The sequence below is a fragment of the Prionailurus viverrinus genome, chromosome A3 (assembly GCF_022837055.1).
Source record: "Prionailurus viverrinus isolate Anna chromosome A3, UM_Priviv_1.0, whole genome shotgun sequence".
NCBI classification, from domain to species: Eukaryota; Metazoa; Chordata; class Mammalia; order Carnivora; family Felidae; genus Prionailurus; species Prionailurus viverrinus.
In genome coordinates, this window is record NC_062563.1 from 50,896,558 (window position 1) to 50,917,288 (window position 20,731).

The window sequence follows — 20,731 nt, forward strand, 5'->3', positions numbered from 1 at the left end:
ACCTGTTGAATTGTTTCCTGTTATGCTTAGGATGAGACCCACGCATATCATCTTAGCCTCTGAGGTGAGCTGCCTCCACAATGGCTTTCAGTGATCCCCACCCATGGTATACACATCCCTTGAGTGTTTAGAAATAAGCTTCTGATTAACAAAATACAGCCAGAGTGATGGGAGGTCATTCTAAATTTTAATTACAAAAATTATCTCACTTCCTTCTTACTCCCTCCCATGTGTTCTTCCTATTCATCTCTATCTATGTTTTTATCACTATGTCTCCGTCATTTCCCTCAAGTTGGGGAATCAAACCCAATGTTTGGAGCTGCTCTGTGTAGAGGCCCACATGGGAGGGAACCAACAGAGTGCCAAGGCCAACAGACAGAAAGGAACTTGGACTGTCTGTCCAAACTGCATCCTATATCCTTTGAGTGATACTGAGAACAAATCCTCCACCAGTGGAGCCTCAGCTGAGGCTGAAGCGCCAGCCTGTGAGCTACATCGAGGCAGAGACGCTGAGCTAAGCCATACCTAGATCACTGGTCCACACAAATTGTGAGTTATTAAAATATATGTAGTCTTAAAATGCAATGTGTTGGGGCAATGTAGTCAGAAAGGAGACTATAACAGCCTACCAGGCCCAGAATGAGGTCCTGCCATGCTTTCCTTTCCCTCCTCGCTCCCTGCCAGGTTCTCTCCTGGCCAACTTTCAGACTCTCTGGCCAACTTTCTACACTCCTTTGGTCAAACCAACTTCTGGCCGTGAGTCTCAGCACCCATTGTGGATTCTCTCTGACACACTGCTCCTAGACTTCTTCAGGGTGGCTCCCTCTTGTCATTCTGGTTCTAGCAAGATTCTCCTAGTGACACTTTAAGACTGCCCTCCCCAACCCTCCTTCATTGCACCCTGCAGTGTTTGCACTACACCACTTTCTCTTTTCCTTCACATATCTTTGCTTTTGTGCTCTTAGCTATCTCCACTTCAGACTGTGACCTCCTGGCAAGCAGGGACAACTGGGTTACTTTCAACCCCTCACTTAGGCCCACTAGGATTCCTGGCACAGGGTGAGGGTTTGGCAGAGTTGTTGAATGAACATATGGGAAGATCTTGTGCCCCTCTTTCTACTTTTAACAAACTCAAATAGTGGAGGTGAACACTGCTGATAAAGAAAGGGAGATGCCAAGTTGTTTCTGAGGCAGGGGGTGGGGAGAGACAGCCAAAAAGACCTCTGCCTAAAGGCACAGTGGGCTCTAGAAGTTTAAGGTGTATAACATAATGACTTGGCATATACATATGGTGTAATGGCTACCACAAGAACTTTAGTTAACATCCACCACCAAAAATAAACATATACATTTTCCTTTGTTGTATTTTAGGATTTACTACCTTAGCACCTTTCAAATATATCACATAGCATTAATAACTTACAGAATGTTGTATGTTATATATCTCCACAAAACTGAACAACAACAAAAACCACAGAAAACAGTAAAGGAAAAAAACTGCCCCAAAACTCAGTGGACATAAAAGACATGAGCCTGCCTTCCTCCTGGAGGTCAGCACGAGCACTGCATCCCAGGCAGAAACGTAACCAAAAACAGGCATCTTTATTTGAGTGTCTGCATAACAGAGACTCTTCAGACCCCTAGGGTAAAGGAGCAGGACCTGAAAACTTCCAGGGCTGTGAGAGGGACATCAAGAACCTCCCTTGCTCTCTGATTCCTATCCACCCCCACAATGCCCTCTTTACTTGTGAGACATCCTAACTTACTTCCAGATGAGAACTCTGAGGGTACAACAAGCACTGATCTTGTCCTTAGACACTGGTATGAGTGCACAGTACTCTGGCAAATTCTTCTTTATCCCAAGCTCTTATCCACACAATCCCTGAAGCCTCTGTCAGTTCTAAAGGATGGCCAGGGAGTGTAAATCATTTTCTCAGGTTCTCAGTGCACAGTGAGTCATCACTGGAGATCCAAGGCCATTAGGAACTTTATGAGCATATGAAATCCTTACAGTCACCAACAGGAAGGAAGTTACTTTATATAGGAGGACACTGAACTTTTTATCATATACCCAGTCTACCCAAGGCAAGATGGTCTCATCTTAGCTCCAGGTATCCACAGATGTGGAAGACAAGACCCCAGTCCTGACTTCTTCAGGCTGGGCCAGGGACAGCCCTGAACTAGGTAGAAATCTAGAAGTGTAGGGATCCCCTCCCCATTTTTGAGCTTCCAAGCATGAAGCCAGGAGAATGGATACCCCTGTTCCATGGAAGAGCTGCTTTCATGCTCTTTACCCTCTGCCTCATGTCACTTACCTGGTTTCTACTCTTCCTTGATTGTACCTTCATGGTCCTCACTTGAGAAGTCAATATGAGCTCTTGTGCCTGTGTACATGTGAGGATGCAGGCATGAAAATAACCCCATATGGGGAGGCAGTGGGCAGGGTTCCTAGGATCTTAGGGTCTCTCATTTCTAAAATAAACCTGAAGGGAAGGGTTGAGACTTGACCAAGGAAGCTGGAGCTTGGCCTAATCTTCAGATAACCTCCTGTGGGATGAGTCAGTACCTACTTCTTTCTGGGCCACAATTTCCCAATTGTACATCAGGATTTAAGATGTGGAACAGCATAAGCAAGTGATCAGCCAGGGTAAGTTTTCATGCTCAATTAGTACTGAATGGGGTGTCAGTGTGGGGCGCTGCTCAGGTAAGCATAGGTACAGAATGCTTATTATCACAGGGGTGCATTAGGGGACAAGCCACTAGTCAACAAGGCCTCATTTCAAGACTGGTAGACAACAAAAGCCAGGTGCCCTTCTGAGGAGAGATTAGGCATGTTGTGCACGCATAGACAGCATATACATCCCTTTGGTCATGAAGTAAGTCTCAGTGCCCTTGCCCCCTCCTCGTCCAATGACATTCTTTCTCTTTCTATTAGAAAATAACATAGACGTTGGCCATGTAAAAGCATCAGATATGAGAATTATCCAATCTGCCTTCACTCTTATCTCTGCCACTATGCACAGGGGAATATGTCCCAGAGAAGTGACCTCTCTTGTCCAAGGTCACACAGGAGAGAGATACTCCTTTTTCATTAGGAAACAACAACAAAATCCTAAAGGAAGGTTATGCAACTTAATCTTGAAATTCCCACTATGGCAGTTCTTACATTATCTGTCTTTTTGCTCCAACATCTTAGCATGTGGTCCCTATCATCAGGGCTGTCCATGGACCAGGATGGCAGTTGGAGCTTCAGGCTGGACCAACCACCCTGTCTTCATTTCAGACATCAGGCAGGAGAGTAGAAGGAGAGCAAAGCAGGCCCTCCCAGCTGTGTCATTTCTGTTTGAGCAGCCTCCCCAAAGTCCCACAACATGCTTCTGACCACACAAAATTGACCTGAATTTCATCTGGTCACTCCTGGCTTCAGTAGACATTGGGAACATTGCCTTGTAATTTTCTGAATGGCTGCCTGAAAAGAAATCTTTCTCTGTATAGATTAAGACATAATGGAAAGGTGGAAACTACCAGAAGTTGAAGAGGAGAAGAGGATGTTATTGTCACACAAACTGGGCTTTTGTTCACTTTCCATAGCCTCTCTTTTCTATTTCTTTATCCAGCCACAGAAATAACAAAACAGAATAATCAAATGGCAAATAGTCAAATGTTATAAGTAACTAAACATTGATGGAAATAAAAATGTATCTGGATGTGATTTGATAGGAATTATAAAAGTCAGAGAGGTTGGCTTGGTAGCAGTAACAACACCTAAACAAAACTTAAAATAGGAGAGTCTGTAGATCTGCAGTCAGTACATGATCATGTGTATTAAAAAATCAATCAAGTGGTGCCTGGATGGCTCAGTCAGTTGAGCATACAACTTTAGCTCAGGTCATGATCTCATGGTTCATGAGTTAGAGCCCTGCATTGGGCTTGTTGCTGTCAGTGAGGAACCCACTTTAGAACCTCTGTACCGCCCCCCTCCAACTCTCTCTGCCCTTATCCCACTCATGTTCTCTCACTCAAAAATAAATTAAAAAAAAAACATTTAAAAAAATCAATCCATTTGCGTAACCTATATTAACAGGGCGGTAAAAGATTCAACCAATTAAAAATAACAGTGAGTAAACTAAGATTGTTTTAGTGTGATATTCACTATACATTGTGGTATAATGAGCATACAGTGTTATATTAGTTTCAGGTTCAACAAGTCTGTATAATTATATACTTGGCGATCACCACGATAAGTGCAGTCACCATCTGTCACCAAACAACGTTACAACTATCTTATTGACTATCTTGCCTGTGCTATACTTTTCATGTCTGTGATTTATTTATTTTGTAACTGGAAATCTGGACCTCTTGATCCCTTTATCAACCTCACCCATCCTCCCACCAACCTCCCCTCTGTTGTTTTTTGTATTTAAAAATCTGTTTTTTGTGGGTTTCTTTCTGCTTTGCTTGTTTTGTATCTTTATTTTTTAATATAATTTATTGTCAAATTGGTTTCCATACAACACCCAGTGCTCATCCCAAGAAGTGCTCTCTTCAATGCCATCACCCACTTTCCCCTACCCCCCACCCACCACCAACCCTCAGTTTGTTCTCAGTATTTAAGAGTTTCTTATGGTTTTCCTCCCTCCCTCCCTGTAATGTTTTCCCCTTTCCCCTGCCCCATGGTCTTCTGATAAGTTTCTCAATATCCACATGAGTGAAATTATATGGTATCTGTCTTTGACTGACTTATTTCACTTAGTATAATACCCTCCAGTTCCATCTATGTTGTTGCAAGTGGCCAGATTTCATTCTTTTTCATTGTCAAGTAGTATTGCACTGTATACAAAAACCACATCTTCTTTATCCATTCATCAGTTGATGGGCATTTAGGCTCTTCCCATAATTTAGTTATTGTTGACAGTTCTGCTATAAACATTGAGGTACATGTGCCCCTATGCAGCAGCACTCCTGTATCCCTTGGGTAAATTCCTAGCAGTGCTATTGCTGGGTCATAGGGTAAGTCTATTTTCAATTTTTTGAGGAACCTCCACGCTGTTTTCCAGGGCGGCTGCACCAGTTGGCATTCCAATCAACAGTGCAAGAGGGTTCCCGTTTCTCTACATCCTCACCAGCATCTATAGTCTCCTGATTTGGTCATTTTAGCCACTCTGACCAGCATGAAGTGGTATCTCAGTGTGGTTTTTATTTGTATTTCCCTGATGAGGAGTGATGTCGAGCATCATTTCATGTGTCTATTGGACATTGGGATGCTGTCTTTGGAAAGCACCTGTTTTTCAGGCGTGGAGTTTGGTGAGTTCTTTTTTTTTTTTTTTTTTTACATTTTATTTATTTTTGAGAGAGAGAGAGAGAGACAGAGCACAAGTGGGGGAGGGGCCGAGAGAGAGGGAGACACAGAATCTGAAGCAGGCTCCAGGCTCCGAGCTGTCAGCACAGAGCCCGATGCGGGGCTTGAACCCACGAACCGTGAGATCGTGACCTGAGCCGAAGTCAGTTGCATAAGTGACTGAGCCACCCAGGCGCCCCGGTGAGTTCTTTATAGATTTTGGACACTAGCCCTTTATCCGATATGTCATTTGCAAATATCTTCTCCCGCTCCATCTGTTGCCCTTTAGTTTTGTTGATTGTTTCCTTTGCACTGCAGAAGTTTTTATCTTCATGAAGTCCCAATAGTTCATTTTTGCTTTTAGTTCCCTTGCTTCTGGAGATGTGCCTAGTAAGAAATTGCTGCGGCTGAGGTCAGAGAGGTTTTTTTTTCCTGCTTTCTCCTCTAGGGTTTTGATGGTTTCCTGTCTCACATTCAGGTCCTTTATCTATTTTGAGTTTATTTTTGTGAATGGTGTAAGAAAGTGGTCTAGTTTCATCCTTCTGCATGTTGCTGTCCAGTTCTCCCAGCACCATTTGTTAAAGAGACTGTCTTTTTTCCATTGGATATTCTTTCCTGCTTTGTCAAGGATTAGTTGGCCATACTTTTGTGGGTCCAATTCTGAAGTCTCCATTCTATTCCATTGGTCTATGTGTCTGTTTTTGTCCCAATACCATGCTGTCTTGATGATTACAGCTTTGTAGGAAAGGCTAAAGCCTGGGATTGTGATGCCTCCCATTTTGGTTTTCTTCTTCAATATTACTTTGGCTATTTGGAGTCTTTGGTGGTTCCATACAAATTTTAGGATTGTTTGTTCTGGCTTCAAGAAGAATGCTGGTGCAATTTTGATTGGGATTGCATTGAATGTGTAGATCGCTTTGGGTAGTATTGGCATTTTAACAATATTCTTCCAGTTCGTGAGCACGGGATGTTTTTCTGTTTGTGTCTTCTTCACTTTCCTTCATAAGCTTTCTATAGTTTTCAGCACACATCTGAAAACATCTTTTACATCTTTGGTTAGGTTTATTCCTAGGTATTTTATGCTTCCTGGTGCAGTTGTGAATGGGATCAGTTTCTTTATTTGTCTTTCTGTTGCTTCATTATTAGTGTATAAGAATGAAACTGATTTCTGTACGTTAATTTTGTATCCTGCGACTTTGCTGAATTCGTATATCAATTTTGCAGAGTTTTGGTAGAGCCTATCAGGTTTTCCATGTATGATATCATGTCATCTGCAAAAAGTGAAAGTTTGACTTCATCTTTGCCAAGTTTGATGCCTTTGATTTCCTTTTGTTGTCTGAATGCTGATGCTAAGACTTCCAACACTATGTTAAATAACAGTGGTGAGAGTGAATGCCCCTGGCGTGTTCCTGGTCTCAGGGGGAATACTCTCAGTATTTCCCCATTGAAGATGATATTAGCCGTGGGCTTTTTATAAATGGCTTTTATGATGTCGAAGTATGTTCCTCCTGTCCCGACTTTCTTGAGGGTTTTAATCAAGGAAGGATGCTGTATTTTGTCAAATGCTTTTTCTGCATCTATTGACAGGATCATATGGTTCTTATCTTTTCTTGTATTAATGGGATGTATCACATTGATTGATTTGTGAATATTGAACCAGCCCTGCATCCCAGGAATGAATCCCACTTGATCATGGTGAATAACTCTTTTTATGTGCTATTGAATTCGATTTGCTAGTATCTTATTGAGAATAAAGAAGGAGGTGTGGAAACAGAAACAAAGATAAAGTTACCCAGACGGAGAAACTAAAGGGCTTGATTATTCCAGACAGAGAAAGGAAAGAAGTAGGTGTAGAACATATACAAGAGAATGGATTAAAAATGTCTGCTTAAACAAACCAACAAACAGAGTAACCAGACTACAGAGGGAAGAGATTTGAAAGAGAAAAGGAAGAATATAAATAACAAGAATTGTCTGAGAATTAATCCAGGCAATGCAGCAGTGCTGGTCTGGAGAAGGGGGCTGTCTGGTTCCTCAGTGTCTATCCCACTCCAGTAGATACAGTTACCTGGCACAGAGGAGTGTGGTTTGGTGTAGATGGGTCCCACTTCCACTGTGGACTCTGTGAACTGATCCCTGAGGCCCCACATTGCTGGTGGTGGGAAGAAAAATGACGACCACCCCGCAGTCTCTTCTCCACAGACCTGGTGTCCCAAATCACTCTGTTCAAGCTGTTCTCACTGTGCTACGGGTGCAGAGGACGCAGTCTGCCTCACTCCTCCAACTCCCGTGCCCCAGTGCTTGGGTAGGATTCAACCCCCCCCCCCCCCCGTGCACCCTGATACTAGGGAAGTGTCTCTCCATGCCACCCAATATGTGGTCCCAGCTGGTTTTGTCTTATCCTGCAGCCCTTCAGGAAGGGGACCGCTTTCTCCTACTGCAGACAGCGCCCTGACCTAGGCACCAAACCTGGGGTTGGCTCCCTTCCTCCCCAGGTGTGTGAACAGGGCAGCCAGCTCCAGTCTGGAGAAAGTCCCACAGTTAGAGATGGGATCCCTCTCTGTCCCAATCGGAGGTTTATCTCTTGTCCACATACAGCCTTAAGCTTCCCCAGACTCTCTTTCTCTTCCCTTTGTCTCTCCACAGAAGGGGATCCCTTCCCTCTGTGCCAACGTGGCCCATTGTATCTCTCCCAGTTCACAATCACCCACCTGTGGCCCCTCAGGTTGTCCCAGTGTCTCCCTGGTAGCAGCTTAGTCTCTTTTCCTCCCAGACTCAAAGTCATTTGGCTTCAAACTTCAAAAACTTTTCTGTGTCTCGACTGTTGACAATAACGCCTTCTGAACATGGAGATGCAGAGATTTCTTGGACATATTGTTTTGTTTGCTATGGATATGTTCCCAGAAGTGGAATTGCTAGATTATGTTCTATTTTTAATTTTTTGAGAAATCTCCGTACTATTTTCCATAGTGAGTGTACCAACTTTCTATCCCCCCAATAGTGGACAAAAGTCCCCTTTTCTCCACATCTTCACTAGCATTTATCTCGTGTCTTTTTATGATAGCTATTCCAATTGGTGTGATGTGATATATCAATGTGACCTTGGTTTGCATCTTTCTGATGGTTAGCTACATCAGGCACTTTATGCCCCTGTTTGTCTTTGTTTATACTCTCTGGGAAAATGCCAGAGCACTGTACACTGCATCTGGGGTCCATGGACAAGACCAGTCTGCACTGAACCTTCAGGGTCCTAATTGGATATACAATGGTGGGTGCAGAATCACTCTTCTGGCTGAGGTGAGGGTGATGTATTAGTAAAGAGGACACCATGGGAGTGGACAGAAAAAAGAGTAAAAGGAGGCATCTGAAATCCTTTGCTTTGGAAGCTGAAGGTCCTGTTCTTTTGCCCACGTGACTCTGGAAAGCCACTGCCTTGAGGATACCCAAATAAAGGTATCCCTTTTTTTGGTGATATGCCTGCTTGGGGCTATAATGCTAGAGCTGGAGAACAGAATTCAAGAATCTTCTTCCATGATACCTAGGGTGTTCTGCTGGAGGAACTGGAGCATGAAAAGTCATGTACAGGCCATTGTGGTTGTCCTCCTGCCCAGAAACAACTTGAAACTGTTAGCAGCATTTCTCTCTTCAGTGTATGTGGTTAAAAGGGGAGATGGGCTCTAAGACCTTGTCCTTTATTTATTAACTATGCACTAAGCTTTTAACCTGATGCCAGTACCTTGTTGGGCCCATGTGTGGAGCTGAAAATACCAAGAGCTACCTGCCTTCCAGGAACTCACAGTCTAGAGATAGGCAATAGCACAAAAGCAAAGGCATGTGAAAGAAAAGAGCAAATGTGTGCTATGAATGAAGGCTGGAGAGTCATTGGGTAGGAAGGTATGAAAGGCCTCACTGGGGATGACATTGCTAAGAACAGAATGACAAAAGGAAACTAGACTTGAACAACTCATCGTGCAGTGTGTCAGGAAGAAGCTACCACTGCTTCAGACACTAACAGAAGCCAGTTTGTCCAGAGGAGGTGAAAAAGGCAGCCAGTGTGGCTGGAGGGAAACTAAGAGGAGAGCAAAGGGGAGGGAGGAGGGGCAGGGAGAAGTGCTGAGGCCTGGTAGAAAGTTATCTGTTGCTCTTCTGTTACTGCATTGTCCCAAAACCTTGCACTGTAAAACACATATATTTAATACCTCACATTTTTTTGTGGATGACGAAACCAGGCACATATTAACTTGGTTCCCCAGCTTCAGGGTATGTCAGAAGCTGCAGCTGTGGCCTCAACTGAGGCTAGATTGGAAGAAGATTTTCTCCCAAGTTGACTCATATGATTCAGGATGCCATTTGGACTCAGAGCCTGGGTTCCTATGTGTCTTTCAGCCTGGACACTGCCTCAGTTCTCTGCCATGTGGGCCTCTATATAATGGCAGCTCAAAACACTACTTGATTTTTGGTTCAGGGATAAAGAAAAAGGTAAAGAGGAGAGAAATGGTACATGAGAGGAAGTAACTAGGAAGTGAAAGACTATTTGACATTGAAACTTAGACATGACTTTCCATCACATTGGCTGTATCCTATTGGTCAGAAACCAGTCGCTAGCCACTTAGCAGTTACAAAACAATATACCACAAGTCAGCATGGGGAGCCATTGTGAAGGCTGCCCCCTCATAGATTGAAATGAGACAACTGGGTCTCATTCTAAATACAACAGGAAACAATTGGTTTTACTACCATTCCACCCCATCATGGAACCCGTATTAAGGCCAAGAGGAAGAGTGACTGTTCCCACATATATTATAAATATTACCCATTTACACCCGATGAGGCTCCTAGGAAGTATATTCTAGCCTGATCCCAACGTGCACGTTAGGAAACTATAGAATACTCGAGAGACACATTGAGTTCGGACATATAACTGGTAAAACAAACAAAGAAAAAAAGCTGAAATCAGTTCTGTATCCTCAAAATTAGGACCCTACTTGCATTTCCAGGGAGTTGTGGCTATGGCATTTTTGACTCATTGTTTACAGTTAAGGAGATGACATTGGAGGAGAAAGATAAGCAGTCTACCAATAAGGGGTTCTAGATAGGTCTCATTTAAAGGAGGGCCCCAGGTACTGGAATCTTGAAAAAGTGACTTCACTTCCTTGGTGATAGGCTTCAACAGAACTTAGAACTCTGGTAACCAGGTGCCCACATTCTAGAGATGGCCTGCTTTCCGGCTCACTTGCCCAGAGTCATTCTAGAGAACAAAATGTTCTGTTGCTGTATCCCCATTTTCAGGATATGTGGGCTTAAGAAAGCCCAGAGTGAGAAACCGTTATGTCACTGTAGACATCAGCTCAGCCCTCATCTCCGAAGCTGTTGGTCATTTGGCAGGAGGCGCTCACAGGTAACACAAGGCAGCTCAGGGCAGCCCACTGGACAGAGCATGCCTCAACTCTGATCCTGCCCAGAGCAGGCCCACACCTCTTGCCCCTCATTGTGTGTGTATGTGTGAGAGAGAGAGAGAGAGGGAGAGAGGGGGGGCGGAGGGGACAGAGGACGAGGGCTATGCCCTTCATGAGCAGAAGCAAGATGTCAGGTGTTGAAAGCCTAGCACATCTCTCATGTTCATACCCCAGGTCTTGGCAGGCAGGAGAAGATGATTTCTGGGGACCAAGTTCAACTACCTATATGTTAATTATGAGCCCTAGAGTTTCTTCTGGTTTCCTCCTTGCTGGGTGTCTTTACAGCTTCCCCTCTTAGCCTGTACTGTAGAGAACACAATTTCTAATGGGGGTGTCCCCTTGCGGCAATGTCCAGGGAGGACCCTAAGGTCTCTTGGCCCGACTACGGGGCACTGTACTTGCAGAGCTTCACCCAGGATATCTTTGAGGAGCTGGTCCATGGCTTCAACTACTGCAGCGCCCTAGATAAGTGTCAGGTGCAGAAGGATACCAAGAATCAGCGCTGCTCTGAGGTAAGAATGGGAAGAGGGTTTTTCACACCCAGGGCCTGCACATAAATATGGGGCCAAACCTGAGGCCCTCACATCATATTTCCACATGAGTGTCCCACAGGCCCAACCACAAAATAATCTGAATAGCCAAACCTCTGCCACCAGCTATGTGGTAAGGTAGGAGGACACTCTTTACATATGTTGGAATGGTAGAGAATGCATGTATTGTGTATGTATTTTATTTTTTATATTTTGATAGAGAACATTTAATGTTTTTAATTAATCATTTTTATTTATTTTATTTATTTTTTTTACTTTTCATGAGGCCATGAGTATCTTTGCATTTTACTGCTGTTTTATTATTTTACCTACTTGCCCCAGATATCCTGGGTAGCACTCAGCTCCACTGTCCTTGCAGAACGTCTCCAAGCCCTTACATATCATCACACAAAACAGGGTGATTTAACACAAAATTAAGGGTGGGATGAAGCCATTCTATATGTTTCTGTAATGTCCTGTCTCTCAGAACACATTAAATTATTGTAGGCCCACCAAGTCATGAGCTGTGTTCTTATATGTCTTCATAATATTCCATAAAGGAGGTTGTGTGCCACTGTTTCAGCCTTTCAAGTCTGTTGGAACTTGACAGGATTCAATTCTGTTTTCATTTCAACAGTGATGCAGGGAAAATCTTAAGTGTCCTAAAAGAATGTTTTAGGTTGCTAGATCTGCCATAACATGGAAGCACAAATTGGGTGGAAGGACTTTGATGCCTCCTGGCTGAGATACCTGCCTCTGTCTTTTAAGAGTTTCACCCAGGAAATCTTTGATGAGCTGCTCTAAGGATTAAACTCCATCTCCCTTGACAAGCAGCAGGTGCATCAGTCCAGCAACAACAAGTGCTGGTATAGGGTCAGAACAGGTCCAGATTCATGTCCTTTCTCGGGACCCAGAGATGATCAGGGTAAGCCCGGAACCCAGACTACAATTGACTGGCTCCCTGGGGGCTGCTGAAGAAGGTGGTTTCCCCCAGAAACTTTCTCCCTATCAGGAACAGACCAAGCCTCATTAGCTTAGAGGAAATGCAGCCCATGCTTTTGACAATTCTCAGGACTAACCTATGTGATCTTGAGCAGCATTTGAAATTCTAACCCTCTGTGTTCTCATATCTACAGTAGGGGTGTTTGCTGATGACTCACTGGCATAATGCTCTTAATATAGGCTATTAAAAGAAGTGCTATTGTTGCTCAGCTAAGAGAATGCCTGGAAGTTACCAATGGTTTATCATTTCCCCCCTAAAACCAATTGCAATTTTAAGCCTAGAACCTTATTCTGTGTGGGCACTCAAGTCCCTTCTCTTTCACAAGTTCCCAAAGGGATGGGGGTCTCTGGTCTGAGAACCAGACCCTGATCTTCCTGGTAGTTCATGGCATTGAAGCTGACTACATGCCCCTCCTTGTCTACCCGGTGTTAAAAGGAATCAACCCTGTCCCTGGATGAGGCCTGTACAATGCTGAAGCTCAAGGAAGGCACAATGGAAAATTGTTTACAGTCCCTGCTACAATCACCTTTCCAGGATAGAAACACCTCAAACATCACAACCATTTTCTGCATATACCAGGTGTTCCCCATGGCCCAATTAGTCCTGGGACAGCAGTTCAAAAGGTGAGTGCCTGCCTCATACACAGCACAGGGGTGAGCCTCCCATTTACTACTTGTGTATCTTGGGAATGTTACTGCACCTCTATGAGCTTCACTTTCCTCTTCTGGAAGTGGGGTGGTAAGAGGATGAACCTCACCGTGTTAACTGTAGGAAATTATGGGAGAAAACATGGCATGGGCTTATCTGGTGCCTGGCTCTGTAGAAAGGGCTGCTGGACATGCTGAGTATCTTTAGGTTTAATAGTTCTCTCTCTCTCCAGTGAAGAAGCTCTCAACCTCAACCCTCACAGGCCTGTGGCACTTCTGAATTTAGAAAAGCACATGGAAAGCAGAAGTTGTCCTGTTTGCAAAGGACTTCTGAGATTCTATCTAGCTGGGCTTGGTATTTTTCCTTTATATGGCCAGACTAGGGCTTGCTGGGGGACAGGCAGAGGCACCCATGGCCCACCCAGTTATCTGAAAAGTACTGGTTGGGTTAATTCAATCCACAATATATGTTAATCACCTAGTAATGCAGGCACTTTTCTAGTCACTAAGATAATTCAGTGAATAAAGTAGACACAATGCCTTGGTGTCAATTCTAGTCAGAGGGTAGGCAATCACTGTACACATCATAACCACTCATGTCCTTGGTTCATTATATGTGACATTTTCATGGCGTCCTCTGGGTATGAAAGGATTGTCCCTTATTTGACCATTATGACAGACTACAAGACCAAGTAAACATGAGTGGGTCTTCAGGTTCAGAAGGAGGGCCTCCTGCATCCACAGAGCAGCATAAGAGACTATAGGGGTTGTGGCTGGAGGAGGACTTCCAGAACCATGGAACTCACAGATCTCTTGATTTCCATAGGAGGGCTTATGTTTGGGGGCTTCCTGTGAAGAAACAAATGAGTCAAAGAGAGCTGTGGATGGGGCCCCAAAACTTCTGGGAAGCAGAGCACAGTCTGGGTTCAGTTGGTGCCCAAGAGACCCATCCCTTCCACTGTTCCATCTGGCTCTGCCTGCTTCTCTCCATATCTACCTCTGCTAACCACAGCAACTAGGGCCAAGAACAGAAGGTGTAGTGAGAAGACTGCTCATAAATCGGCCTCAAACGTAAGCCCTATTACTGGTCTGTACTGAGGATGGCGTTGACTATGCCCAAGGCCGTGGTGAGAAGAGTATCAGTGAAAAAACCAGACTCACACAGGTTTTCTGGATGACTAGGCCTTCCACTGCAAAGGCGGGGTTGGAAGTGGGCTGGGCCATCCTCTGGGATCCATAGAGAAATAATGATGCTGTGGGAGTACAGTGTGGAATAAAAGGCCAGGCCTCTGATGCTTCTCCACACATGACTCTTCCCAGCACCCTCTCTCCCATCTTGACTACATGGCCTGACCAGAAATTGCAGGATACCTGGCAGTCTCTGAATTTTACCAGTTTCAAAGTAAAGACAGCCTATGTGGATATGAAGCTGCATGACTGGGACCTGAAGAACCACACCGCCCTTATCCTGGTGCATCAGGAAACTCTGGAGCCCACTGAGGCAGAGTCAGATGGTAAAGGGGATTAAAATCTGGGAAGACTAACTGGGGTGGGGTTCATGGGCTGAATATTGTTTTGAAAGCAATGGTACCTGTCCTGTTTTTGGGAAGGCACCTGGAAAGTCAGTTATGTGGATGAACCTTTCTCTTTATCCTGATCCAGTGCCAGCCCCAAGGCTCCTTCCAGTTGCAGAGCCAGAAAAGGAGTCTACTATGGAACTAGAGACAGCACCAGTTATGTTTCAACCATCATCTCAAGTGTCAGAGCCAGCATCACCTCCATCAGCTGTTCCAGAACTGGAACAAGTGTTAACATATTCTTCAGCATATGTGCCAGGTCCACAGCTGCAATCAGCTCAATCATCAGCTTTACTTAGAATTTTAACTCCAGCTCTAAAAATAGAGACAGAGCCAACTCCAGCGCCAGAGCCTTCCTGCCACTGGCATGTAACCCCAAAGAACCAGCTGAATGAGGAGAAGCCCAGCCTCATGGACTTCCCTCCCAAGCTGGTGGCAGAGCAGCTAACGTACATAGATGCGGTAAGAAGCTGGGCTCTCAGGGCAGGACAGGGCAGGGCACTTTCTACATTTTTGCCGTCAGCTAACCCAGACCTGCCTTTCCCTGATGTGGACTACTATAGTCCGGGTCCAAATTTCAGCTCGACCACTTATCAACCATGTTACCCTGCCAAGGTCCTTAAATCAAGCTTTCACTGTCCAGCTGCAAACTGTAGAGATAGGCACTGATAAGAATTGATGCAGAGTTACTGTGTAGATTAAATGAGCTTAGAACAGCTAGAAAAATGGGTAGGCCCTGGTCCTTCAGGTGGAGGAAGACAGCTCACTGGGTGCAGCCAAGTCCATGGGTCACCCACCCATCTTCCTTGGAGGTTTAACACCCTGTGCACTTATTAGGCATCTGACATGTACATAACTACAAGGGGAAACAGAGAAACCTGTGGTTGTAACTGTCATGGGGGAATGTGCATCGAAAGGAGAGTAGGACCAAAGGGAAAAACAGGTGGAGTGGAAAAGGCCCCCTTGTGAGGAGTCACATTGAACTGTCATCTAGAGGCTGGGGTTAGCAAGGATGACCAGGGTCCAAATTCTCTCCTTCCTTCCCTGTCAGTATTCACTCCTAGGTCTTCCTGTACTTGACTCCCTCAGTGAAAATAGAATGGAATGAGATCCAGGGATTCCAATCAGGCTCAGGCCACATTCTCAGCTTCAGGAACTAAAGCTCTGACCTGGTAACCTCCTACCTAGAACATTAATCCTGAATGTGAAATGGCTGGCTGAACACCCCTCCCCTCCCCACCCCATTCTCTAGGAGCTGTTCAAGAAGGTGCTGCCTCATCAGTGCCTGGGCTCCATCTGGTCCAAGCGGAATAAGCCTGGTAATGAGCACCTGGCACCCACAGTCTGTGCTACCGTCACCCAATTTAACAGTGTGGTCAACTGTGTCATCACCACCTGCCTTGGAAATCCAAGAATGATAGCCCAGGACAGGGCCATGGTGGTGGAGCACTGGATAAAGGTGGCCAAGGTATTTTATGGGAGGCCAAGATGAGTCACTCTTCTGAGCCTTGGAAACTGATATTTCCTTTATCAATTCTCAGGGTTGGAGTCCCTAGTCTAAGCCTTAGGGTCGGCACAGTCCCTAGGCTCTTCCCTCCAGGGACATGCTGACCTTTACTTGCATGTCCCAATGGTGGAACGCTCAGTTCCTACCTGGCTCCTTCCTTGGAATGAGCTAAAATCTTCCCTCTCCCCAGCAGTGTTACTCTTTGGGTCTTATATGTGCCCTTCTGCAGGCACCTGGATATCTGTCATCTTGGAGGGAAATTTTAAACTGAGGGAGGCTGATACTTTAGAGCAAATAGGACTCCTGCTACCCACATGACCACTCATTCTCTTCCCTCCCCAGGCCTGTCAAATCATGCGGAACTACTCTTCACTGCATGCCATCCTCTCTGCTCTGCAGAGTGCCTCAATTTACCGTCTGAAGAAGACATGGGAGAAAGTTTCCAGGTGAGTATGCCTCTCTCCATAGAAGGATCAGGGTGGATGAGGGATTTCCCATATGCACATCTTTTCCCCCTCAGTAACTGGGACCCTCCTGGGAGGCAGCAAACCCTGGCAATAGAACCTGGGCTGGTGTACAGGTCTATAACTCACCCTGGAGAATAGTCCACCCTGACTCCAGCTATAGAAATAGTTTTTCTTAAATATCACGCACTGAGTTGACCCAAATTAAATATTATCAAGTGCTTACTTTACAGCAACAAAACTCTCTGCCCAATTGAAACCACAACTGACTGAAACGGAGTTGCTCAATTAATATGGAAATGGTGGCACTGGATGACCCACGTGAGAGCTCCCTCCATGGCCTACAAACACCTTAGTTCTCAGAGGAATCCAGAGAAAACCCTAATACTGGGAGTTTGACTTTTTGGAGTACTCAAATAAGAGGGACTTACATTCAAGCCACATTATTCCTATAATTTTTTCTGCCTTCTTTTCCTCTATTCAGGAAGAGCTTTCAAAAATTTAAAAAGCTGTGCACTGAAGATAACCCACAGAGAAGGGAACTGCTTCTGAAGGTATCATGGGAGGAGGAGGTTTGGGAAGAGAGAGGGTGGGGCCTGAGGGAACAGGGTCTTGAGTGGATGAAGAAAGACTGCTGTGTAGGGGAATGACATGAAGCATTCCTTGGGGAGGCGAAGCCTTTGGTATGAATATGGTTACAGTTTGGGGTGAAGATTCCATTGGGCGTGGAGCAAGTAGGTGCTGTTCAACCAGATGCTATAGACACCCTGTCTCTCCATATTAACAGCTAGTCCAGATGGGGAGCTGTATACAGCTTGAGAGCCCAGAGGACAGCCCTCTGCTCAGTAGTGGGGTTGGGATGGATGGAGGGAAACAATAATGATAGTAATAGGACACTGAGTCCTCAGAAGACCATGTGACGTAGGTGGTGTTCTCACTTTTCTCAATGAGAAAACAAGCTCAGGAAGGCCAGGCTGCAAGTTCAAGGTCACACATGGAGTGAATGTTGGAGCTGAGATTGTGCTAGAATCACTCACAGCATGCTTAAGGATAATGTAGCATTGGTACCAGCTGACTTGGGTCAGATGTCCAGGGTCTCAAGTCAAAGATGGTGGGGGCGGGGGGAGTGGACTGAGGATATTATGGTCTCAATGAACTTGTCCTTGACCCTGCAGGAGCGGCCATCTAAATGGGCCACCCTGGTGATGAGCCTCCAGAGAGCCCAGAAAAGGCTGCAGAAGAAGGTGGGTGTTCCTGGGGAATAGAGCCTCCAGAGTGAGAGGAGAAGGGCTCCTCTCTGACAGCTGGAGGCCTCCATATCAAGACAGGTGGACCTTTCTACTCCAGCTCCTCCTCTTGTTGCCACAGCTTCCAAAACTCTTATTTTAAAGTGACTAGGAGGAGGGTCTATCCAGCTGGATGCAGAATGGATTTGTGGGTGGGGAGGGGCCTAGGACTACATACAATTTGATTTTCTAAAAGCAGGCCCTAGTGGTGATTAGGAGAAGTCTGATATCCTTGGAGGGTGAGGGTAAGGGGGAATTGAGAGGCGGCTGCTAGGGATCCTAGGCTGCTCCATGTGAGAACCTGGGGTGGACCAGGAGGCTAAAGCATTTTCAAGGGAGGGTCCCTGTGTGCACCTGAGAGCAGGGACTCATCCCACCCCTACCCCAATGACACAGGGTGTTGTCCCCTTCCTTGGCACTTTCCTCACTGACATGGTGATGCTGGACACTGCAATGAAGGACTATCTGAAGGTGAGTGAACCTCTAGATTGTGTAGGAGGGCCCAGAATCCTGAGGTTTGGGAGTGGAGAACCCCTGTAATGAGTCCTGAGACCTCAGGACTTGGCAAACCTCCCCTCATGAGAGCTTCACAGCTACCCCTGTGAGCTAGAGTTTCTCATCTCAATGATGAGTGAAGGGAGTTTGCACTTATGACACTGGTCCTGGTGCCCAAGACTGTCTGAATGCAAAGCTGCATGAAGTTTGTCTGAGTTGACCTCAGCCTCTCCCTCTCAGGCTGCTTATGGGGGGAGAGCAAAGTCAGGCACCTCCACATCGGCAAGCACTTACATAGCCTAACAGCCCCCTCCCCCCAGAGGTTTCAGCCTCCCCTTCTGTCATCAGAGAGGGTTGTGCTATAAGGTGCTTGACTGTCTACCCCATGTCGTCCTTTCTCTGGACCCCAGAGCCTGGCTTATATCCCAGTCCTGTTATCTGTGTATGGACAGTCTTCTCATGTGTCCTGGCACGAGAACAACATGAGAAAGGATGGGTATAAGGAACAAGCAATAACAAGGGGCTCTTTCTGATGGACTTTGGCTATTTGCTTTCTAGGGAGATGAGATCAACCATAAGAAAAAAACTAAGGTGAGCACTTGTGGCACTTCCTATTAGGGAAGTGTAGGGGAGTGGATACCAGAGATGGCCCTGGGAAGAATATTTCTTGGCTGCATCCCCTCCATCACACATTTACTGGAATAGTTTGATAATGAAAAAGTGTAAGACCCATCCATCTGGTAAGTGAAGTCAGGGGAGTGGCATCAGGGATAACTTCCTGCAGGAGGAGGGGCTATTTATACTCACCTCTGAGAACAGGTTGAGACTGGATGAATTTTCAGGGAAGGAAGGCTGCCACGTGTGCAAAGACCTAGGACTGGTCCCCTATCCCACTGCTCAACCCACCCAGGCTCTGTGTGCATCCTGTTCTTCTCTTGGCCTAGGAATACAAAGTGATGAAAGAGATCATGCTCCTCCAGGTGGCTGCAGATAACTACACTCTAGAACCGAAGGAGGAGTTTAGAGCCTGGTTCCAGGCTGTGGAGCGACTCAGTGAGGATGAGAGGTGAGGCCCATCAGGAGCTAGGCAAAGGCGTGGACTCTTTCTGGTGGCCACTCTAGGGATCCTGCATCCATGGCTCCCTGGGCAGCCTCAAGCCTTGTTTCCTTGTGATCACTGGAACATCAGACTCTAGCTACTGGGAAAACCCTGGGAGAGACACCTGAATTGTAGCTCCTGGTCGACTCACAGGTGTCATTCTCTCTTTAGCTACATCCTGTCCTGCCAGCTGGAGCCCCAATCCTAGCTGACCAGTGAAACTCAAGAACAAGAAGAATTGGCCACAATCAAGCTCAGGACTGAGTCCAGTGATAGTGCAACCTTTCCTCAGCAGCTTGGACACTTGCTGTGATGAACCCCATCTCCTTGACACTTCTTCCTCCCATCTATTTACCTACTTGGAGTGGCAATATTTATCTTAAATAGTAAAAGCTAGATTTGAATATTATTATATTAAAGCCTTCTTTTATAGCCCAAGAGTTTGGTTTGGTTCTATTACTTCCTACAGCAATTTAAATGGTGTACAGACTCTCATATTCTTTCTTGAACTAAGAAATCTTGCAGAGTCATCAGCTATTGTATGTGGGAGGAAGGAGAAGAGCCAGCCCTCCTCCCAAATTCCTCTTACTCAGAGAACAGGTTAATTTCAGTATAATGAATTTGGGTAAAAAGAAGAGACAGCCCCTCAGAATTACTGAGATTTAGAGGTTGAAGTTACTTTCACAGGAATGGCAGCAACCATTGAAATTGGATGTCCTTAAGTGTAACAATTTCCAGGACTACTACCTGCCCCAGGACAGTGGCTGCTTTCTACACTTTAAAGGAAAAGGTTTGTTTCCTGCTTCTTTTATTGAGGTGTTGTTTTTTGTTTTGGAGGGTTTTTTTTTTTACCAAATATTTGAAACTAAGTTTTCTAGTTCAAACTCTGGAGTTGCATTAGCAAAAAACATGTAAAGAGGTCAAACCCTACATGTGGAAAGGATAAGGACAGGAGAAGGTAATTTGCAAATTGACTAAGGGCAGGCAGGACTTTCCATTATCATTCTTCCACTAGGCGCTCCATGTTAACACTTTACCTAGATTTAAATCCTCCAGGGATCCTTTTCAATGACCTCTGAATCCCCTCCCCTGCTTGTTTTGTATTTGGGGAAAAGATGTGTGATGTGCTTTTATGGCCACAGCTGCTGAACATGGTCCCATAAACATCTATGCTAAGAGCTAGGATGTCTAGCATTCCTGCATTTCCTGATGCAGCTTTTTTTTTTTATGTTAGTTAACATACAGTGTAGTCTTGGTTTCAGGAGTAAAACCCAGTGAATCATCTCTTACATTTGATACCCAGTGCTCATCCTGAAAAGTGCCTGCCTT

General features: G+C 45.3%; 1 protein-coding gene across 1 annotated transcript; it reads left to right on the forward strand.

Moving 5' to 3' along the window:
* Positions 1–10,561: 10,561 nt before the first annotated feature.
* On the forward strand, positions 10,562–19,829 carry LOC125162370 (ral guanine nucleotide dissociation stimulator-like). Its single transcript, XM_047853290.1, has 13 exons — positions 10,562–10,736; positions 11,199–11,306; positions 12,763–12,950; positions 14,295–14,488; positions 14,637–15,013; positions 15,804–16,019; positions 16,401–16,504; positions 17,007–17,076; positions 17,698–17,766; positions 18,205–18,279; positions 18,862–18,894; positions 19,248–19,369; positions 19,574–19,829. The coding sequence occupies exons 1-13, from the start codon at positions 10,599–10,601 to the stop codon at positions 19,608–19,610; spliced, it is 1,731 nt and encodes a 576-aa protein (XP_047709246.1). The 5' UTR covers positions 10,562–10,598; the 3' UTR covers positions 19,611–19,829.
* The last annotated feature ends 902 nt before the right edge of the window (positions 19,830–20,731 follow it).

Excerpts from the sequence above, each read along its gene's own strand:
- LOC125162370 (XM_047853290.1), top strand. The coding sequence starts at position 10,599 with ATGTTCTGTTGCTGTATCCCCATTTTCAGGATATGTGGGCTTAAGAAA. Across the intron at positions 10,737-11,198 it reads TTGGCAGGAGGCGCTCACAG|AGCTTCACCCAGGATATCTT; the intron begins GTAACACAAGGC and ends CTGTACTTGCAG. Across the intron at positions 19,370-19,573 it reads CGACTCAGTGAGGATGAGAG|CTACATCCTGTCCTGCCAGC; the intron begins GTGAGGCCCATC and ends TTCTCTCTTTAG.